Source organism: Lagenorhynchus albirostris, chromosome 11 (assembly GCF_949774975.1).
Source record: "Lagenorhynchus albirostris chromosome 11, mLagAlb1.1, whole genome shotgun sequence".
NCBI classification, from domain to species: domain Eukaryota; kingdom Metazoa; phylum Chordata; class Mammalia; order Artiodactyla; family Delphinidae; genus Lagenorhynchus; species Lagenorhynchus albirostris.
Window position 1 is genome coordinate 36,175,054 of NC_083105.1, and position 23,170 is coordinate 36,198,223.

The 23,170-nt window shown below is 38.1% G+C and overlaps 1 protein-coding gene across 2 annotated transcripts in view; it reads right to left on the reverse strand.

Annotated features, from left to right (window-relative positions):
- The window catches only part of TMTC2 (transmembrane O-mannosyltransferase targeting cadherins 2), an 850,034-nt gene that overhangs the window by 507,314 nt on the left and 319,550 nt on the right, over positions 1-23,170 (reverse strand). For both annotated transcript variants that reach the window (XM_060164648.1, XM_060164647.1), the window contains exon 10: positions 11,335-11,449. In XM_060164648.1, coding sequence (XP_060020631.1) covers positions 11,335-11,449 — 115 coding nt within the window. The remainder of the gene's footprint in view (positions 1-11,334; positions 11,450-23,170) is intronic.

The following is a 23,170-nucleotide window of genomic DNA, read 5'->3' on the forward strand; positions in this document are numbered from 1 at the left end:
CTTAATTACTATCAAATACCATGAGTGGCACAGGTGACTTATACAAATAAGATGCAGACTAAACTTAATAGATAAGTTTGTGCACTGTCTATTCTTGCAATTCACAGGAAACTCCTTGGTTCAGCCAATTGGTTAACAGAAGAAATCAAATCTCTCGAGTCCCGAGGAAGCCCAGCCAATTAGCCATCAAAACATTATGCTTTTTACTTTTTATGCGAGCCTCTCACTGTTGTGGCCTCTCCCGTTGCGGAGCACAGGCTCCGGACGCGCAGGCTCAGCGGCCATGGCTCACGGGCCCAGCCGCTCCGCGGCATGTGGGATCTTCCCGCACCGGGGCACGAACCCGCGTCCCCTGCATCGGCAGGCGGACTCTCAACCACTGCGCCACCAGGGAAGCCCCAAAACATTATGCTTTTTGATCATGCCATGCTGCTTTCTGAAAACCTTCCAAGATGGTAGATAATAAAAGCTAGAAGCTCTTGCAGGTTACACAGTAGTCTGGTGACCATATCTGTGTAGAAAAGAAATGCTATAGAAAAAGAACAAATTCAACTTCAGATAACTATAGTGTGAACAATAGTAGTTAAAGCCGTGCGGTCCTGCAGTTAAAATGGAGACTTCTCTTGAAACTGTGATGTGAAGAACCTTTTGAGACAAGACGATTGCAAAGAGGTCAGGAATAAAGAGGAGAAACAAAAATTAACTTTCTCAATTAGAAAACTACTTCTCTCTTTAAAAGAGAAGGCAAACTAGCCATACCTATAAAATTGAATTTGCACTTTGGTCAAGCCACATAAAAACTATAAAGACATATGGCATGCAACCATATAAACTACAGGAATACGTGAAGATAACATTTCTCTGGAGAGCAGGACATATTTTTCTAATTTTTAAAGGAAAAATAATTAGAAACACTGCTATTTTTAATGGGGTTATAGAGAAAGTAAAAGTCCTTGACTTAAGACTCTACTGGACTTACAACATGTTACAAAGTGCTGTTGCAATTTATATTCTCATAAATGTTGAAGTTCAATTTCAATATGTCAAGAAAAGTACTTCAGTCTGGTATGAAACAGTAAAAATTCTCTCGCTAGGGTATTTAATGAAGGTTCCCTAAACCAAACTATAGAATCACTTTGGTTCAGATTCATTTGGAAATTTGAACCAGAATTCATTAGGTCGTGCCCTGGAAAGGTTTTCTCCAGAGGAAAATAAAAGGCATGGAGTAGGAAATTAGAGTAACTTAATTCTACAAAGAAGTAAGTTACTTTGAAGCAAGATCAACCAATAAATGTTTAACATAGAAAATATGGTGACTATTAATATTCATCTTTATGGACATTCAGATTCAGGAGGTAGATAAGGATCAAAAAAGAAACTCAGGAATTCACTAGGTAAAATGCCTTTAAAATAATAATCAATGCAATTGAAAAAAGGCTTTTTCCCCCTAAAAAGGTTATTAGTTTTTCAAGCCTTCACTGTCTTCAGTCTTTTTAATTCCCAAAGGAAGTATCTAGTTTAGAAGACTTAGTTTCTTAAGCTAAAAGTAGAATTGATGATATTCTAATGAAATAAGAAAATACAAATAGAATTTATTATATTTATCATATAACTGTGAAAATTAATTTTGACTCTAGGACTTTTTTTCTAATATTAAACGGATTTTACTGACTACTAGGCACTTATGGCAACACATGGAAAACTGTAGGGAAAAGAGTATGTCAGTTCTACCCACTGAATCTTCCCGTATATCCTTGTTTTACTCTCTACGGAGAAAACTCATGAGGAGCTGTCCAATGTCTACTTTATGGCGTAAGCTGTATTGCATACTCCCCCCTCTGCAAGAAGCATCCTGGGAGTACTTAATAAATCTTAATGCAAAAATGATTGAACCATTAGTCAGCATTTGAAAACTGAGGAAATTAGCAATATCCTGCCAGCTGCTTAGGGGATTCTAGTAAACACCCTAGAACCTCAACCACTGGATTGTTAGAGACTGATTACAGGACTCAGGTTCCAAAGACTATTGGGATCAAACTATTTAAAGAAGCTGATAAAATATACTTTTCCTGAATACCCATATTTCTTTTCTTTGTTCAGTATTTCTTTTCTGAGATAGTAAATTCTCTATGTAGCACTTACAAAATTCCATGGATTGATTACTCTATTTTCCAGTTTCAACAATATTATGAATCTATTGCTATTATTGCTATTATTAACCACATTTCAAAGATGGTTAAAATGAGGCTTAGAGAAGCTGACAGTCCCCCAAGGCAACGCAGCTGGTAAGTGGTTGAGCTCAGAATCAAGGGCTCTAAAATAAAATATCTGAATCACAGGATCATGCTGCTATCTTTGTGAGCGCCGGATGTATCAGAATGACATGTGGTACATTGCTCTGTGGCAGATGACCACAACAATTCTTACATCAAATACTAAGAAAGCAATAAAACATGCTTCTTGATTATTATGCTTAAAAGCGATGATTTAAAGTAAGGAATGAGATATGAAAAGGGGAAAATATGAAAAAAAAAAAGAAAAGGGGAGAATATGGAGAATATTTGCAATGACAGGTTTTACATCCTTCCAATTCTAACTCCCAAACTGATAGAAGTGAACTTCACCAGACCCAGCTGAGCAGAGGGTAGTTTTAAGAACGAACAGTGAGGGGCTTCCCTGGTGGCGCAGCTGTTGAGAGTCCGCCTGCCGATGCAGGGGACGCGGGTACGTTCCCGGTGCGGGAAGATCCCACATGCCGCGGAGCGGCTGGGCCCGTGAGCCATGGCCGCTGAGCCTGCGCGTCCGGAGCCTCTGCTCCGCAACGGGAGAGGCCACAACAGTGAGAGGCCCGCGTACCGCAAAAAAAAAAAAAAAAAAAGAACAAACAGTGAAATGCACTATAGTATTTTGCCGCATGTACTTCACCGTCTCCCATAAAGGAGGGGAAGAGTAGGAATTCAGGGGAAAGGCAAGGAAATAGGGAATGAGAAAAAGCAAGAAGAGTATTTGGATACTTAACTTTATTACCCCCCAAATCTCCTATTTTGAGGGGGCGGTGGTCACAATTAGACAGAGAAGGGGACTGTAAGTTTCCCGCGTGTCCAAGTAGAAGACTCAGAAGGTGAGTAAAAGGCAAAGTAGTTGGCTCTGCCAAGAGCTCTCCCAGGCTGTATGTAGACAACCTTGTGTTCTGGCCACAATATACTTTACAAAAGCCAGGAATGAGATGGTAAGAAAAATTACTCTTCCCAGGAAACTACACTGGGTCCAGATGGGTGACTACCCTCATCTAACATGTCACCCTGAGTCAACATTATGTCCCTTATCTAAAGAATAAAGATTAAATCACCATGCCAACAATAGACATCAACTGGAGACTGATACAGTGGCTCCTTTCTTATTAACTCCTGTCCATCACATATGTAAGGCCCTCTCCCTCTGCATATTATCTGTGGCCTCTCAGGGCCACAAAAGGTAAGGAGGTAGAAAAGCCAGATGGTATTTGTAAACTAGATTATGAAGTAAACCTTGACTTCTGAAAAAATCACTGGGTTGCACCGATTATATTTTATCTTTATTATTATTATTTTTTTTTGCAGTACGCGGGCCTCTCACTGCTGCGGCCCCTCCCGCCGCGGAGCACAGGCTCCGGACGCGCAGGCTCAGCGGCCATGGCTCACGGGCCCAGCCGCTCCGTGGCATGTGGGATCTTCCCAGACCGGGGCACGAACCCATGTCCCCTGCACCGGCAGGCGGACTCCCAACCACTGCGCCACCAGGGAAGCCCCCCGATTATATTTTTAAAGTCTTTAGATTCAGTCTTTCTGCCATCAGTGAAAAAGTAGGTTCAGAGTGAAAACAAATAGTAACAAAAGTCACAAACAAATGTCATCATTTGATTACTACAGAATTCCATTTCTGCACATGGGACTATGAAACACATCTGTTAAAAAATATAGAAATATATTTCATACAGCTAATTCTTCTCTTTGGTATTATTTTATGACATAAAAGTATCTTTTGGAACACAGGTTTAGGGCCCAATATTCTTACAAGAAAAGATATATAAAAGAAATTTGGGAATCAATTACGTTATGAAACAACTTAATACACCCCGTAAAATGTTTGAGGAGATTCTGATTAAAAGAATCATTTGCAATTACCTACATTTTTATGTATTCTGTGAGAATTATAAAATTAAAGGTTGGTAAATTTTAAATTGAAAAAATATAGAAAATAAAAACTCAAGTAGCATTTAGAAGACTCTCTTTAACTACAATTATTAATGGTTGTGAATTGTCAGTTTTGAATTAAAATTATTTAATATGGATGATAATCACTGTTTGACTCATACGAAAGACAATATTTTATTTAATTCTTGGTGATCATTTTCAAGGATAACTTATGAGGATTTTTTTTTTTAACTAGAGAGCCGTTTGTTCCTGTATCATGAAAGTAAGCTGAAACAGTAGCTGATGTTTCCTGTGTTCTTGCCAACTTGCTAAACTTACACTTAGCTTTAAGTTACTCAAAGCAGAGGTAAATTTTAATTCTAGTTGATAAACTGTACAGTAGTAATAGAAGTAGAACTGAAATAAACAAGGACATAAAAATGTATGGAAAATCTTAAAATAGCAAAACCAGCATCATATACGTAAAAATAATGGAGTAGAAAAAATCCCTTGTAATGAAACTCCTAGAATAAATGATTTATGGTCATCAAGGCTTCTTAAATGAAAACTTCTCAACCAAGACATCAAAAATGGCTTCAAGACCTGTAGGCATCTGTCTCAATACTAAATATAAAGGATAGAGAGGCATAGTGGAAATGTAGCAATAACAGAGGAAAAGACTACGCTGATGGTGTAAGTTTTACAAAATGATTCCTTGAAGTTAGACATTTCTTGATGTCCCGTAAGAATTTGAGCCCATTGTTTCATGGCCTCAAATCTTTGAGGGCTGCTAAGGACAGGTTAAGCCTATATCTGGAAAGATTACATAATGAAATGTACTGGAAAAATTAAAAGGAAGGAAATGTCTATCGGTAATGTCCACTATAATATTCCTATATAGTAAATTACTACTTATGTTCAAGTGGTAGTGCTTGGGTGGGGAGCAGGGTTTGAGAGGGATTACAAGAGGAAAGGCAAACTAGAACTTGTTTGCAGGAGTGGTCCAAGAACCAACATCATAAGCAACACCTGTGACTTGTTAGAAGCGTAAAACCTCAGGCACCATCCACACATACTAAATCAGAACATGTGATGTAACAAGATCCCTGGGTGATTCACATGAACATTAATGTTGGAAAGGCACAGAGTAGGAAGGTACCTACCTTTAACCTCATCTGCCACACCCCTTTGCTTTAAAGACCTTACATCCCACTATAGCCTAGTTGAAATACGCCCCTCTTAACCAAAACTTGGCAGTAATGTACAATTTATAAGTAGAAAACCCAATAACTTTTTGAGCGGTCTTTAGTAATTTGGGAAGTGCTAAAGAAGAAAGTATATTACTTACAGGGTCTTGGAGATATATATATATATCTCCAATATCCAACGTATGTATGCGTGTGTGTGTGTGTACATTCACAATCTGCTTTGAGAAAATAATCTGATTTTGTTCATTCCTTAAGAACGTCTATTTTATGTCATTTCCAGTGAAATTATTTGAGAATGAAAACTGAAAGATAATTTTTTCTCATATATTCACTCTGCTCTCCAGAAATTAGGGAAGCATTGGGAACCAGTTGGTACAGTACAGTTTTGCTTTCCTTACTATCTTAGGAAGCAGTGACAACTTGGGCCCTTAGGCCTGGATAAAAGGAAACTGCACACTTATCTCAGCAGTGTGTCCTTCGTCAGACAATATACCGTGATGGTATGTCTATAAACTTAATGTTCCTTTGAGAGTACAAGCTTGGAGTTCTCTCTCCTATGACTATATACCTACTTTCTAAAATTTACCACAAAGGGATAATGTAATAATACTGGAAGGATCTTACTATTCAGGATTTATACATTTGAAAACCTGTCACTCTCTATAAATCCTTTTTCCATCAATAAATTCAGGAATCACAGCTTCTAGGTAATCACCCAGTTATAAAGCTGTGAGGGAGCCAATGTGACACAGTGAAAACAGTATTATACTTGGCAAGAATATGCTAAGTTTAAATCCCAGCGTTACCAAGTATGGGAAATACCAACTCTCTTTGAGCCTCAGCATCTTCATCTGTAAAACGGGAATATTAGTGTCTATTTCATATATGTGAAATTATAACTAAGAGGGTGACATACACAATGCAAAATACGGTGCTAGGTAGACAGGAGATGTTTGAATAAATGCTACTTTTTTTCCTTCATTACCCTGTAAATGGATTTTAAAAAAGAAAATAAAAGAAAAAAACAATTTTCCACCAGAGCCCATGAATGCTGTGAATGAGTTAAATTTGTTTTCAGTGCCTCAAGATTTCCTCTCAGGTGTCAAATACCTTTGTGTGCTTTCTAGCTTCCAGGTCTGGAAGAACACTGAATAAATCCATTCATACAAAGTGCTTCTAACAGAATAATTGATTCAATACTTTCCTCTCACAACTCTATAGACATAACTCTACTGAGTTTTAGTATTTTAAATTCCTTTGATATTTTCCTTTGATGATAACCAATCTGCTTTTTTTTAATGCTCTCATCTGGAAATATCCAGTACTTTTTCCATTTTATTTGAAGTACTAAAAATGTCAACACATGTAGTCAACCATTCATTATGTGAGGCCTTCAACATCTGTGATCACCCTCCCTGGAAATATATTTAGTAATTAGCCACAGTGTGCATCCTGTCTTCCTAAACAAGGCAGAAGCCGAAAATTTCCTCATCTTCCAACTTTCTTCCAGCCAAGGTATCAGTACATGACTCAGATTCCATCAATCAGATGCAACCTCAAGAGAATGAGAATCCGAAGTAAGTATAATGGGTAGGCAGCTGCACTCAGAAGACTCATCTTCTAATGAATGTGATGCTTGTTCTTCTTGGTTCCTTGTGGATGATGGTGTCAGAGCTCTGGATTCTAAAAGCTGCTGAGCACCAAGGAAACCTAGGTGGTGGAAATTATTTCTGGCTACGTAGAGCACTCTCAAGCCTATGGGAGAGTCTGTGGGCTATAGAATTCTCTACAATAAAACCTGTTTCTGCTTAAACTGGCAAGAGTGGATTCTCTAGTTTGCAACTAAAAATGGTGACCCATGCAAGAAGACAAGTTTAGGAGTAGATCTATTTTCATTAATTTTGGTTTTAATAATGATGATTAAAGACCTCCATCCTATCTTGGAAATTTTTTCTATTTGTTGATAATTGCTCATCTGAGCTATGTTCTCCTTCAGAAATTTTCTATTTATATTAACATTTATACAACAAATAAAATTATATATGTATATATGCTATATCTAACTATATACACATAAGTACAGCATAATTATATATACATATTTATATATACAGAGACAAAAGTATCACATATTACATAAACAATACCTATATACTATACAGGTATATGTAACTATATATACATAGTTGTATACTATATATAATTATACAAACATATATATATAAATAAAATTACTAGTGTATATATACTATTCTCAATCTATTCGTCAATCTTTTATCCTTTCAGTCATCATTTTCATGTCTTTAGTATTTTTCATTAAGTTCTGGGAAAATATATATAATTTCTATTTAAATTTCAATCTATCAATTTTACATTGCCTCCACTGTAGTTATAAACTCAGAGATCCTATTAATTGCTTAATCTTTTCTCATGTTATATGGCTCCTCTTTCCAACTATGTATTTTATTTTCACAGATATATTCTGATCAGTTAGGATAGGTTATTAGATTACACTGCAATAATAGACACATCCTGAATCTCAGTGAATTAGGACAAAATTTATTTTGCATTCATTCATTCTATCCAATGCAGGTGAGAAGGGAAGTTTGTCTCCCTTTGCTTATTTCTGGATCTATTTCCACAATTTCCAAGTCAGAAAAAGGGAAAAGCACTGACTCTTACAATTTGGGCTCAGAAATAACAAGCATCACGTTCATACACATTCAACGACCCAATAAGACCCAGGAAGGTTTTCAACTTGGAAGAAGGCAGGAAAGTGCAATCCTATTATGTTTCTTGAAGTGGGAAGGCCAAATATATTTGGTGAACAGCATTAATACTTCTACCTCACACAGTGTTCTTGTGAATCACCTTGACAACAGGAATTAGAAATATTCTAATTCTACAGAAAGAGATCTTTCTCCATTACTGAGAATTAAAATGGATCTGTTAGACATTTCTCCAATTTCAAGCCTCTTGAAGGTCCTAATAAGTTAAAGATTTGCCCCTTGATGGGCTCTTCCAAACTAGTCTCTTCTGGTGGAATGATTTTTCTTTTCCTTTTTCTTTTTGGCTTTCGTGATAAGCAGTTTTTTCCTTATTAATAGATTCTTTGTGTCAATTCATTGGGAATTACCCAAGGAAAGGGAAGTTAAATAAGTATGCTTCAAATTATATCTTGAACTATAACATTTCCTAAATTGATGATTTTGTATATTAGGTCAACCATTGATCCAGCTAACCAAGACACAGCCAGGGAGACATCTGCCCTTTCCCTCCCATCGAACTGATCACCAAACCTTGCCAATTTTGTCTCCTAAATATCTTAGGAAAGAACAGAGCTCTTGAAGGAAAAAAATTAATATCAAACTCAATTTACAACAATTTGGCTGCCTCAAGGGAAATGTTAGCTGTAACACCGAATAAGCAAAATCTTGACAGCTAACCATTTTGATAAGGCTGCATTCAAGGGAAAACCAATAACCTTTTTTATTCTTTTTAGCAAACAAAGTCCTATATGCTCTTGATTAATAAGGAAAGAGGCTGGTGTTCAGCTTGCACAATAGGCATTCAAGAAATTGTTGAATTTGACAGAGCTAAAAAAATAAGTAAAAACATTCATACGTACTGCCACCAAGTTGAATAAGGATATGACCAGGTTGCTGTGGTCATACTCACAATCAAGATAGGAAGGCGCTAACTGAATGCAACTTAATGAGGAATGCAGACTGTAGAAAGCTAGAGAGAATGTTCTGAAAAATAAATCCTAAAGATTTCCACGTCGCCAAGGTATAACAAAAACTTTCCACTGGTTTCTAGCACTATGGTAACTAAGGAAAAGTTACAAGCTATATATTTAACAAGGACGTTTTTTGTAATGTTCTTGTAACGAGTTTCTAAGTTTCCGTTGGTAGACCTTGAATTTCAGATACTGATTTAATATATAGCAAAATGCCTTGTTGATGAAAGTATCTATTATGATTAAGATAAATTAGTTTCTAGAAACTTGTGCATTCACATTCTAAATGGTTTATTGTAACTAAAAGCACAGTGTTTTATTCATGAAGAACAAAAAAGTCCTCTTCCCAACACAGCACCTAACCTTCTCATGCAAATTAAAGTATCTTTTAAAAATTATCCTTCTAGGGCTTCCCTGGTGGCACAGTGGTTGGGAGTCCGCCTGCCGATGAGGGGACATGGGTTCGTGCCCTGGTCCGGGAAGATCCCACATGCCGCGGAGCGGCTGGGCCCGTGAGCCATGGCCGCTGAGCCTGCGTGTCCAGAGCCTGTGCTCCGCCACGGGAGAGGCCACAACAGTGAGGGGCCCGCATACTGCAGGAAAAAAAAAAAAAATTATCCTTCCATTGAAGGTTCCTGCGAACTGGCTACAGTTTATTTTTAAAATATACCAATAGTCTATTGAATCGTGATTTCTCTTTGTAGGTACCTGCTTTAGGAATGCTAAGCATTGATATGGAATGAAGATATTCAACTGAAACCTCACAGTACACTCTTTCCTCTCAAACAGACTTCGAATTTCTTATTTAAAACTTATTAAAAGCCAAGGAGTAAACCACTAAGGTACAGTTACAGTAATAATCTCAAATTATAAATCCAAGGTAATTTACAAAACTTGCTTTAAATATTGGTTCCTGGGGGACAGGGGTAGGTGAGGGTATGTGATTATAAAAGGAGAATACGAACGATGCTTGTGGTGATGGAAATAGTCTGTATTTTGACTGAGTGATGGATACACTAACCTATACATGTAATAAAAGTGCACAAAACTAAAAACACACAGACACACACAGGGGTACAACTAAAACTGGGGAAACCCAATAAAACCAGTGGACTGCATCAATATCAAAATACTAGTTTAGATCCTGTATGGTAGTTCTACAAGATATCACCACTGGGGAAACTGGATAAGTGGTACAGGGATCTCTCTGTATTATTTCTTAACTGCATGCAAATCTACCATGATCTCAAAAAAAATTTTTTTTAAATGTTCCTCTACTTTTCTCAAAAAGTCCATGTTTTAAAACCATCCAAATGTGGACCAATTCTCTGCTATTTTTCTTCCCATGTAAGAGTAATCTACATAATTAGAAACTTGCCCCTAGAAGCCAAGTTCAGAGCCCATAGTGTGAATGTCACCTAAGGAAGCATTTATGTGGAGATTTAATAGAGTGAAATTCAGGTAACAGCATGTGCGAAGGGGTATACGTATGGCTAACAGAACAAACAATGCTTTTTAAACAACTGTATAAATCATTCGAGTTTCTTAAAAACATCCTCCTTTAATGCATTCACTTTCATTTTATATTCACACAAAAAACTTTCATCTGCCTTTTGTTTTGCTATTATTGTAATTAGCCTTCAAAATAGTCTTTCTGAAAACAGATGCACTAATGGTCTAAAAACATATTGTTTTAACACATAGCAACAGTGCTAATTATAGGGCCATTTTGAGAATTTGCTAGGCCTTAAGTATATTTATATTTGATAATCCTCTCTACTACCAAGCGTAATAAAATGTACCCACATGACCCATTCAATATAATTAATACAAAAACACAAATATTGAGATGCAGTTGACTAACTGACATAATGTTTTGTCTTGGAAACATTTAATTAGACAGTTACTAATTTCAGTTTTGCAATTTTCCTTTTGTATTTTATGGCCAATAATTTTTGAAGGAAAGAGAAAAGGGGCCTGAATAATTTTCAGAGTCCTAAAAGTTCATATACCCTATGTACTATGCGCATAAACTATAATGAATTAAATAGTCCTGACTGATTTTAACATGGTTAAGCAGCATAATTCACTTTTAGAATATGGAATAAGGTGACATATAAGGGGAATTAGTATTATTGATTTAATTATATTATATTAATTTAATAAGAATAAAGCTACAGTGTTGGTCTTCTCAGGCACAGTAGCAAAAACTAACCTGAGCATGTGGGCAGCATTGAAGACCACATCAAACTCCGTGCTATCCAGTTCAGCCGCTTTTTTTGCCATCTCAGCTGCTTCTATGAGGCGAGCTTCTTCAAGAAGAAATTGACCTGCAAAGCATGAAGTCAAGTGAGCTGAAAATTGGAAAATAATAATCCTGTGAAACAACTAAAGCTGCTATAGAGAAAAACGTAAGAACAGTGGTAAGGGTGATACGAAGCTAAGATTTATGTGTACTGTGTATCTACGTGCTCATTATTTAGTCATATTTTATATACATTTCCCTTAATTGCAGGGCATCGCAATGTGCCTAATCTGGTACATTAACAAATTTTTTTCCTTAAAAATCCTCCAAAGACTATTGAAGCAAGAAATAAAATGAACAAATTTAAAGATATACTAGATATGTAAAAATGTTTTTAAAAAGTAAAGCAATATAAAAAAGACTACGGGGGAGATTTTAGTTTTCTGATGGTCAAAGAGTTTGGGGATTAAGGCCCTATATTAGTTCTGTTGAATCTACAGCTCGGGTGCGATATATTTCAGGAAGTCACCCATCAACTGGTTTAAACATTAGTTGTTCCACCTATATAAGTCACGATAATCATTATGTTGCATCACTAGTATAAAATATAATTATTAGCTATAAACCTCTGAGATCCTAAGATGGGAGTTGCTTTGTAGGAAAAAAAGATATATGACAAATATAACTTGAATTGATTTTAATTATTGGTCCTTTAAAACAGTTTTTGTCTCTGACGCACATTCACAAACAGGGCTACCCATATTAAGATATATTTATTTCTTATATTTAAGTAACACTAAAATTACTGGAAGAACACAGAAAGGTTGGTTTAGCATTAACTTATAGATTGACTAATAAACACGGAAGAATATTAACACATACAGATTTCTGAGATTATTAACACATACAGATTTACTTTCAGGTCAGCTTTGCAAGGTTAGAATTATTGCAGATAGAGCCACACAATTCTTCAAAACTGTATCTTGAGAATTGTTTATATGATGCTATCCTAGAATCATATTGTAAAGGCAAAGAAAACAACATAAAAGTTGGGCCCAATTTTAAGGCTGTAAACATGCAAACAGAGAGAGCAGGCTGCTTTTTCATAGCTAAGGATTTATTAGCAGCAAAAGTAATGATGTTAAGCCTTGTCTGATACAGATAATCAAATAAAAACCAAATCAAGGGAGGACAGAGATATGTAGAAACCACCCATGCAATTGACAGGTTTATAGAATTGTTTTCTATTTATTATTTCTCTTTGCTTTCAGATTCCTATTTGCTTAACGTTCAAGACTTTAACAACATGAAAAATAGTTACAAAAATGATTGCAAGTCCTAGGCATACATGGAAACTGAAAAACTTTAAAAATGGTGGGTCCCTCGCTTAGCATTTATCTACTAAATATTACAAATTGTCTTCTGACCTAAAAGGACCAGTTCTTAAAATACAGGGGAAGTTTTCTGTTTTAAAGATTTATAATAAACCACAGCCACTGCTTGTACTTAACCGTTTCTAAACTTCAATTGGTAAAGAGTGGTGCGTAAAGATAGGCCTAGGATTTGAATCCGACTTTCAGACCGGGAGTTGGAGATCCTTCAGTTCTTTCTACAAAAAGTTTTACATAACTTTCTTAGTTTGTCACCTAACATTTGGCACCTTTCTCATTTCCCAAAACAAATATAATTGTTGGGTCAGAAAATTTTTAAGAAAACAGAGTTGTAAATGGTTTTGTTGATAAACAGAAAAACACATTACTTATGAAATTCATGTAGACCCTAACCCTACAGACATGTTGATATGAGACACAATTTAAAGTATATGAGGTTTTAAAAAAGTAAAACAAAAATTAGACACTCTTTGGCATGCTGAAAAATTAACATCCCCTCACATATATCTTAGTACAGGATACCAGGCTAAACCCATATTTCAGTTAGCTATACTTATTACAGATTAAAAAAAATTTTTTAAATATTAGGACTTCCCTGGTGACGCAGTGGTTAAGAATCCACCTGCCAGTGCAGGGGACATGGGTTCCATCCCTGGTCTGGGAAGATCCCACATGCTGTGGAGCAACTGAGCCTGTGCGCCACAACTACTGAGCCTGAGTGCCACAGCTACTGCAGCCACATGCCTAGAGCTCGTGTTCTGCAACAAAGGAAGACACCGCAATGAGAAGCCCGTGCACTGCAACAAAGAGTAGTCCCCATCTGCCGCAACTAGAGAAAGCCTGTGTGCAGCAACGAAGACCCAATGCAGCCAAAAATAAATAAATAAATAAATTGATTTTAAAAAACCCATAATATTAATTGCTACCTGTCCTCAAGGCCTATTTACCTAACTAAATGTATTAATAAATATACTACTTATGTGATATTTAAACAAAGGATAATGTAGGGATTTATCAATTGTTCTTTTTCCTTTCTAGACAGCTACTAATCCTGAAATGTATTCTGTATTAACAGTAGGAAAATGCAACAATTAATGGAATAATGAAGGTTATTTTCTTAAAATTTATTACTCCAGACGGTAGAGGGAAAAGGAGATAATATTAGCTCTGGTAAAAAAGAAAGAAGGAAGGGAATGAAATCTATACTGTCCATACAGAAACAGAGACGGCCAGTGACAAGAAGTCTATGTGATGAAGACAATGATACTCAATGGCCTAAGAGGACAGCTGATATGCAATGTCCAGGGCAAAGCCTTCCAAGGTCTATTAATGCCGAACACATCTCTGTGTTCATCAACAACAAAAAAAGAGTAACATTAACTAATTGTGTAAAATCAAATATACAATTTTTAAAATATTTAAAAACATTTCCTTATGGTTTAGGTAAGCTTTGCCACAGAACATAGACTTTGTAAGCAGCTTCCAAGATCACAAAACTACACGAAACACATAATTTGTGTATTGCAAATGGTGACAGAAAGAATTCCTATACGATCATTTTCTAACAGGAGGATTCAATCATCATATTAACATTCAGAAAAACAATAACACAGCATATTAGTAAGGTATTTGCATAATTCCCTGCACTCTGTTCTCGACAGGCCATAGATCTCAACAGCCCAGGGTTAGTGTTTTGCTATGATAAAGTCATAAAACATTATGGAATGTGAATCACTTGGTATCTCTTTTTAAAGTGCATTTGAAAATCTGAACCAAAGTTGAAAGTATGTTATTATTATGCTGTTTATATAGTCATCGTTTGTTTGAAAGAGGGCCCAAAATTGATGGAAAATAGAGCAATAAGCATTTCAAATACATAGAACCAACATAAATAAGGAAACAAAGACATACTAGGTTTCTTCTAAATAATTATCCAAAGAGCCTAAATTGATACGTTGTTGGGGGAATAAGAAACAAACAAACAAACAAACAAACAAAAAGATGACCTTAATTGCTCCTCTTCCACCAGCTTCTTCTATTATTGCTCCCACCAGACCCTGGCTCCAGACTCTGAACTACTTCCGCTTCCCTTAGTGTAACCTGTTGCTTCACATCCTTATTTGTCCTGAACCCTCAGCCTCTAAGGTTTCTCTGCCTTGTCCCACCCCAAGCTCCAGGCCTGTCTTGCCTACCTCTTGGATATCTTTCATTTTTATGCCCTAAAACATTTCCTTCTTGGTGAATCCTTCTTTGACCACTTTCCAATAGTGGTAGAACTGCTTATGATTTAAGTTCACTGTACTCTGATTTACCATCTAAACTAGAGTACTTAAAAGAGTGCAAGAGAATGGTATTGTCAACTGTGCTGGAACGAGGGGGAATAAACCAGAATTGTCCCAATACCGCTGCCCCACTTACAGCATATGTGACAGGCTGTTGATCTCAATCCTCTTGTCTTGATTGCTACTGGGAAGTGAACTGTTTTACACAATAAGGCACTGAATCAGTTTTAGGAGAAGTGATCAATACTAGCAAGTGAGCCAGAGGCGCTCTTCACTGAAGAATATAAAGGTCGACAGTTGCGCCCACCAAGGCAGAGCCAGATCCTGTAGTTCTGTGGGTAGGAGCTGCTACTGGGGCTCTGAGATTGAGGGTACCTCAGTCTGAGACACAATGGAGCTAGGACACTGTGCGAAGTGAAAGGTGTTAGGAAAGGAAAGCAAGAGCACTTGAGAAGGGCAGGCACTTTGGGGAGTCCATCCACATTGGTGGATTCTGTAAGACCTGAATGGTTGCCTTTCCCAGTGGTTCCCCAGCTTTAGGGCATATCACAGTCACCTGGAGGACTTGATGAAACCGAGAGCTAGGTCCCATCCCTAGAATTTCAGATGCGGCAGGTCTGGGGCAGAGCCTGTGATTTGCAATTTTAAGAAGTTTCCAACTAAAGCTGATGCTGCCAGTCGGGTGCCCACAGTTTGAGAACCAGTTGTCTTACGGGAACAAGAAAATAAATGTTTTGCACCATACTCGGGACTCCATGTCTGGGATTGGCTACCAGTTAGACTGAACTTTTCTGGAAATCAACTGCATGTGGCACGCCCTTCCTCATATTACTGGCATGATGACCAGGTTACACATACATGTGTAGCTAGAAATACATATGTGTATGAATAAGATATACTCATTACATATGAGTTTACTCTCTCAAACTCGAAATAAGGAGATTTAAGAGTTTTATCCCTCATTTGCAGACTAGATCTCTGAGACATCACTTTTCTTTCAGATATAGTAGACAAACACATTCTTTGTGTTTGATACTTGAGTAGACTTTCAAATAAAGAAACCACAAAAATTTAAGTCAAATACATTTTGTTCTCCGGGGTGTATTGTGCTACCACACTTTATCATTATTTCTTTGGTTTGTAATTTGTCTTACCCAAGTTAATTATTATCATCTTATTTCATTTCTCCAATCAAAGGGAGAAAAAAACAAGATGAGAAACTGTAAAGGAAGAAAGAAAGAAAAAAGACGTTTGAATAGGAAAAAGCAGAAGAGGATATAAAAAGAGAAAGCATTCTCCAGAGGTCCAGATACAAAGAGCGTAAGTCTCCTCACAGGCTAACATGGGAAAAGGGGAAAAGCATTCAACAGTTTTGGATTCAACTGTTTCAGTATTAAAGGGATACCACTTCTTCTCTGGACAATTCTCTAACCGAACAATGTAAATTACTTGGTAGATTTTTCCCAACATATCGATATGACAAGCCTGTGAAGATCAATCTTTCATTAATTCCTGGATTTAAAAAGCTGTCTGAAAGGTAGAAATCCATAAAATTGTAAGCTGGCCTTAAGCCGTAGGCTCAAATACTGCTTAAAAGTTCTGCATATAAACTCCCTAGCTTAGTGGAACTGTCATTTCTTACTAAAATACTCTGAAAAATTCACTCTTATGATCAATGCTACTAAATTAAGGAGATAAAATGATCTGTAATAAGTGTCATAACGATCCAATTCTCTTTAGTAAAAAATCATTCATATATAGCTTTAAAAATGGTCAAAAGCAAATGAAAATCTTACTTATAAAATAACAGCTAGAACATAACATTTGCGTTAAAATAGTTCCCCTTAGAGAGGACATCAGATTAGCAAAACGTATCCAGAATTGTCTTACGTCTACTGATACCACCCTGTCTCAAACCATCTTCTCCCCCGGGATTACAGCAATAACGTCCTAATGGGTCTCCACACTTCTGCCCTTGGTTCTACAGGGTATTCTCAGCACAGCAGTCAGAGAGATCCTGTCAGATCCCGTCATGCTACAGTTGACCCAGGGAAAGTGAAAGTCATTACACTGGACTACACTGCCTGATATGACCAGCACGGGGCTCTCCCCCCAACCTCTACATCAGTTCTCTGACCTCAACTCCTTTGTCTTCTACTACTCTCCCTCTTGGTTCCTTAATTATATTAGCCCCTTGCTGTTCATCTAACACACCAGAGTAACAAAGACCCATGCTCCACAGTCTTTTGCCATTCCCTCTACCTGGAATGCTCTTTCCCCATATATCACAGTGGCTCACTCTCTTACTTCCTGGCACATGGTGGGGATTTAATAGATACATATTCGATGGCAGGACTGAATTAACTAATCATACTGCTTCATCTTCCAGAGCAAGCTAGGACCTAGTTAGCCCAGGTCACCAGGCACTTGCCTATTCATAGCCTCTCATCTCACAGTGATTTTCAGGGAGGGCTGCAGGGAATGGCCACACATGCTGGGCACTGCACAATTCTCAAGGGTGCCATTCACAATGATGTCTCTATGAATGTGTCTCTAGGACTTGAGCAACATGGTGGCCGTGGCCATGGTTTTAGAGCTTTGAATTTCCCTCGGAATACAACAAGTGATCCAGACATCAATTATACCTTCAAAGATATCTTAATTCCAGAACAGTTCAAACTACCTAAGGTGGCTAAAGTTTATTATATTCCATTGTACTATGGAATCACTTGAATGGTTTGGGAAAAGAAGAAACTGTAGGTTAAAGTATCCAACCCAAGATATGTACATTGTGCCTTGTATAAACAAGATACGGGGGATATGAAGATAAATGCAACATTTATCCTTGGAATAGTTCCCATCTAGCAGAGGAAAGAGGAGATTATGGAGGTAGTTTAACTAGTTATAAATGGATATAAATTTGAAAAGGGAGGTGTGCAAGGTATCAAGCTAAGTGCATCATTTCTGGATGGAGGTGCATTGTTTGGCTTTGTTCAACTTATAATCAAATTTAAATATACATAAAGGGCACAAGTAAGTGAATTTTTACAAAGTGACTATGGTCATATAATCAGAAGCCAGATCAGGAAAAAGAACATTACTAGTACCCAGAAGCAATCTATGCCTGAGGGCTTTCTCCAAAGATTCAGATGACTGGAACAAGGAAAAAGCCACAGTGGAAGGATCTGGGCGGACTGTTTTTGGTGACATCTAACGATAACAAGAAGAGTGGGTAAAGTGGAGCTGAGGTGAGCCCTTCATGGGCTGCTTCTATTAGGGGAGGTGAGTAATGCATTCCTGGTAAGACAGCGTGGGTGACAACCCAATGGTCAGGATTTAGACGAGCTGTTGAAAAGAGAGTCTGCTGAAGACAGGCTACTTGTTAATGTGTGCTCATTATGCCTGGGAGAAATAAAATTATGGAGGACAATCTTCTCTCTTGCTTCTTGGAAGGGAAGCTTGCTGAATGTCTGAGTGAGGTATGCTCTCACTTTTCAAACCAATCTCTCTCCCCTGCCCTTCTATGAGTTTTGTTGCTTTATGTTTTTGTGCGTTGGCTGCCTGAGTTAATACAAGCTCTGGTTTACTGAGACAGACTCAGTGTGATAAATGTACCACAGTTACTGGCTAAGAAAACAGGTGGGCCGGGGAAACAAGGAAAAGGACGCCCAGTAGATCAATCTGGACTGCTCACTTTGAGACTGGAAGGCCCTGGATCTGTCCCTAAGATCCAGGGACATGGATGAGGCCAAGAATTTGCCCTGAATTGGACAGGTGGCATGAAAGGTGTCCAGTGCAAAGGAGAGTAGAAGAACAGCAGGCCAGGGCTCTGTGCTCACCTGAAAAGGAGGTCAGGAAGGTTAGCATTGCTTTATTGCATTTATTTCTACCCTGACTCTTTCCAGAAGGGTTATGAAACTGATGGAGTTATGAAGACTGTCAGATGGGGAATGGGAATCAGCCGGGAGCAAGGAGGAGAAGAGAGGAGACTGGGGAGGAGTTGAAGAGACCAGAGAGAGCGGAGGAGTGGGGGAAGGGGCACGGAGGGAGAAGCAACCCAATCCCATTATAAGTTTAAGTAATACATAGATTCAATAGAGATCAAGTGTGCTTCATCAAGAATGAGACGTTCATGCTAAGACTTGAAACAATCTGAGTTTCATCACCTAAAGATGAAGAGAAAGACATAACTAAATGAGGGGTACAACCTAATCAAAGACAGAGGTAAGCAGCCTCACTTTGTTCTGGGATATTGTGTAACCTGAGACAAAGCAGCTGTAAGGAAAGAGATGAGGCAGACAGAGGACTCAAATGCAGACACCGAAGTCACTACAGAAAGGCACATGCCTCTGAGACTAAGTTAAGGCAGGTGGTAATTAGAATGGAGAGAGGTGGTCAAAGAGCTTACATCCTCTTCCTAAGAAGAGCTCAGAGTCTTCTCACTGTGCTCCACACCATCCCTAAGGGCTTTGTGGAGGTATTCACTTACAGATGCATCCACGAAGGCACGGAGGAGTCAATGGCAGGGTACACGAACGTACCTTTGGGAACCATTGTTTTAATTAAGCAGAGGCAGAATGCAAACAAGAATCTCCCAAGTGCATTCGGTCACTAAGACTGGAAAAATAGTCTCTGTCTCTGTCTCTTTCCTCCCCACCCTTTCTTTCCCTGTTCCCAATTACTTGTAACTTATAATCTTCTTTCTTCTTATAAGCAATTATTCCCTTTCTCTCTGGTCCTGTCTGCACGTTGACAGGTAAGGATTTATTATTTTTCTTAATTCCTAGGTTTTTATGCTGTCTCCTCTTCCCCTAATTTCTGTCCCTTATTTATATATCTTATTCAAAAATTTTTCTATACAATTCATTCATTCCAGGACATTAGTATAGTTTCCACTATAATCTTAAAAGAATAAATGGCCATTATTACAATTTACTGAGCATTTATTACATGCTAGTTATTTTACGAAATTGCAAGTGAATCCCCACAACTTGAGGCAGTAGCAATCATTTCCAGATTAAGAAACTGAGCAGCAGAGAGGCTAGCGGAAGGTGGAACATGCTCAAGGAGATAATCGGCAGTAGGGCTGGGTGTGCCTCCTTCCAAAATCCAAGATCTGCCATCCGAAATCCAGTGCATTTTCTGTGCCCTAATCCAAAACTTAATTCAGTTCTCGTCATCTTGCTTTTATAGCTTTTTGAGTCCTATACAAAATCTTCAAAAGAATATATGTAAATTGTTGCTATGGTCTGAATGTCTGTGCCTTCCTCCTGTTCATATGCTGAAATCCTAACCCCCAAGGTGATGGTATGTGGAAGTGGGGCCTTTGAGAGGTGCTTAGCTCGTGAGGGTGGGACCCTCATGAATGGGATCAGTGCCCACATAAAAGAGACCTCGGAGAGCTCCCTTTTCCTTTCCACCACAGGAGAACACAGATAGAAGATGGCTGTAAATGAGGAAGCGGGCCTCACCAGCACCAAATCGACCTGAGCATGATCTTGGGCCTTTCAGCCTCTAGAACTGTGAGGAATAAATTTCTGTTGTTCGTAAGTCATGTAGTTTATGGTATTTTGTTATAGCGGCCCTAGTGGACTAAGAAAAGAACTTAACTGTACCTTTTTCTTAGCAAAACAAGATTTGGTCACAAATGATTTAAACAAGGTAGATTCTATTCCCATGCAAAAAATGGAAGCAGAGATAAGAAAAGGAAAGAGTAAAACCAACTGAAAGCCAGTCTATCCTCCCTTAGTCATTCTTTTATTGAACAAAATATTGACTGACCACCTTCTTTGTGTGAGGTATCGTGTTCAGTGCTGGAGAAGGGCCACCTGGTTATTTTCAAGATTCTCTGGTTTTCAGCCTCAGGTTCCTCACTTTTTAAACAAGGATAACCTCACTGTGTTATCAGAAGGAATAAACAAGGCAGCATGAATAAAACGGCCCAGGGTGGGGGTTGGTGCCTTGCCTCCTGTCTTTTTTTTTTCACTCCCCTCTACTTAAGCTCCTTCCCTCCATCTGCCCCTGTCAGGCTCTTTCCCTGTCTTGATGACCTCAAGCTGCCCTTCCTTCCTGAGGCTTTCAAGTACATGATTACGAGAGCTCCGTGGGTTTCTCCACCAGCAGTCCTCCAAAATCTCAGCATTCTGGATCTGTGTCACATTTGAAGACCCATCAGGCTCATATTTCCTAAGAGTGAAACTGTGAAAGCACCAGGCAAACCATAAAAATATCATGGCCTGGAGATCAGACAAGGTTCAAATCCTTGCTCTTCCAAGTTACTATGCATAAGGGCCTTCGATATGTCACTTACACTCTTGATACCTTAAATCTTGCATCTGTAAAACAGGGATAATGTTACTTTGATCTAACAGGGTTAGATTACTGGAGTGACAAACTGTGTATAAAAGCACCCAGCACTGGGTCAGAAATGTAACTGTTTGACACTGAGATTCCATAATAAGAGTACTAGCATTAATGGAGACATATGTGCCTGGCATGACACTAAGCACTTTCCTTTATGTAAATTCTGAAAACTCTGGAGTCAGGCCACGCCATATTACTTGAATTGATTTAATCATTCTAGTACTGTGAAGCATCTTATAATCCTTGTACATTTTATAACAATAGTATTCATTTCTTTTTTGAAATATAATAAATATAATAAAACTTGGTGGGCGCTATGGTCTAAATCTTAACTCCCAAGGTGAGGGTATCAGTAGGTGGGGCCTTTGGATGGTGATTAGGTCACGAGGGCTCTGAGATTTGTGTTCTCATAAAAGAGGCCTCAGAGAGCTCCCTCATTTCTTCCACCGTGCAAGTATACAAGGGGAAATCTGCAACCCAGGAGAGGGCCCTCACCGGACCATGCTGGCAACCTGATCTCAGAATTCCAGCTTCCAGAACTGTGAGAGATAGATTTCTGTTGTTTATAAGACACTCAGTCTGTGGTATTTTGTTACAGCAGCCTGAATGGACTAAGACAGTGAGTCAGACCTATGTCATTTTGGAATCTCAGAAGTATGGTATTATGAGCATCTTCCATAGGGGGAAATGGGAGCGCGGAGAGGTAAAGACATTTGCTTACAGCTGTACTACTAACAAGTGGCCATTTGTATGACAATGGTGCCAGGCTGCGTGATGCCTGATTGCTATCACCATAATGAGTTGGTTTTTATTTTTTAAATTTATTCTTATTATTATTTTTTTTGCGGTACGCGGGCTTCTCACTGTTGTGGCCTCTCCCGTTGCGGAGCACAGGCTCCGGACGTGCAGGCTCACCGGCCATGGCTCACGGGCCCAGCCTCTCCGCAGCATGTGGGATCTTCCCTGACGGGGGCATGAACCCGTGTCCCCTGCATCGGCAGGCAGACTCTCAACCACTGCGCCACCAGGGAAGCCCTGAGTTGGTTTTTAAATGTGTTTTATGAAAAATGCTTACAAGGCTCAAGTATACACTGCATGGGAGTTATAGATTGATATACTATGTACTTAATATATTAAGAGTTTTAGTTGTACTGTGAAAACTAAAATTTTATATAAAGTGTTTATATTTTAAGTAGTATTTTATACTATACTTTCTATAAAAGGTTATTGGAAATGAAATTTAAAAGGCCAATAAGTAGTAGATTCAAAATAATAAATATTATATGTACACAAAATTCTTACTTATTCTCCTTCCTCAAAAGAAAATTCAGATAGAACCAAGAATGGAATATTCATCGTAAATGCATGAATTCCATAAAGACTTCTCCCTCTTATTTTCAAGTCTTTTATGGCTTCAGAATAAAAAGGTAAAAAACAACAGAAGAACAAAGACCACCTCATCATTCACTGAAGCTTGGACCTTAAATGAGTTGTCCATGTTTGACAAGATAAATAGAAATAGTCTTCTACCTCTAAATGTCCCGAATGATAATAAAAGGTGAGTGATTCCCAACTTTCAGTGTATTTGATATATATTGTATCATCCACCAATAAAGCATCCATGGATGTAAAATATCTGTGTTCATCTCTTACACTGACATAGAGGTGATGACAGTGCAACACAGCAGTCAGGACTGTTCTGGTTCAAATGCTGCCTCTATACTAAGTGGCATTGAAATCTTAGATAATCTGCCCTACAGCTTGATGACC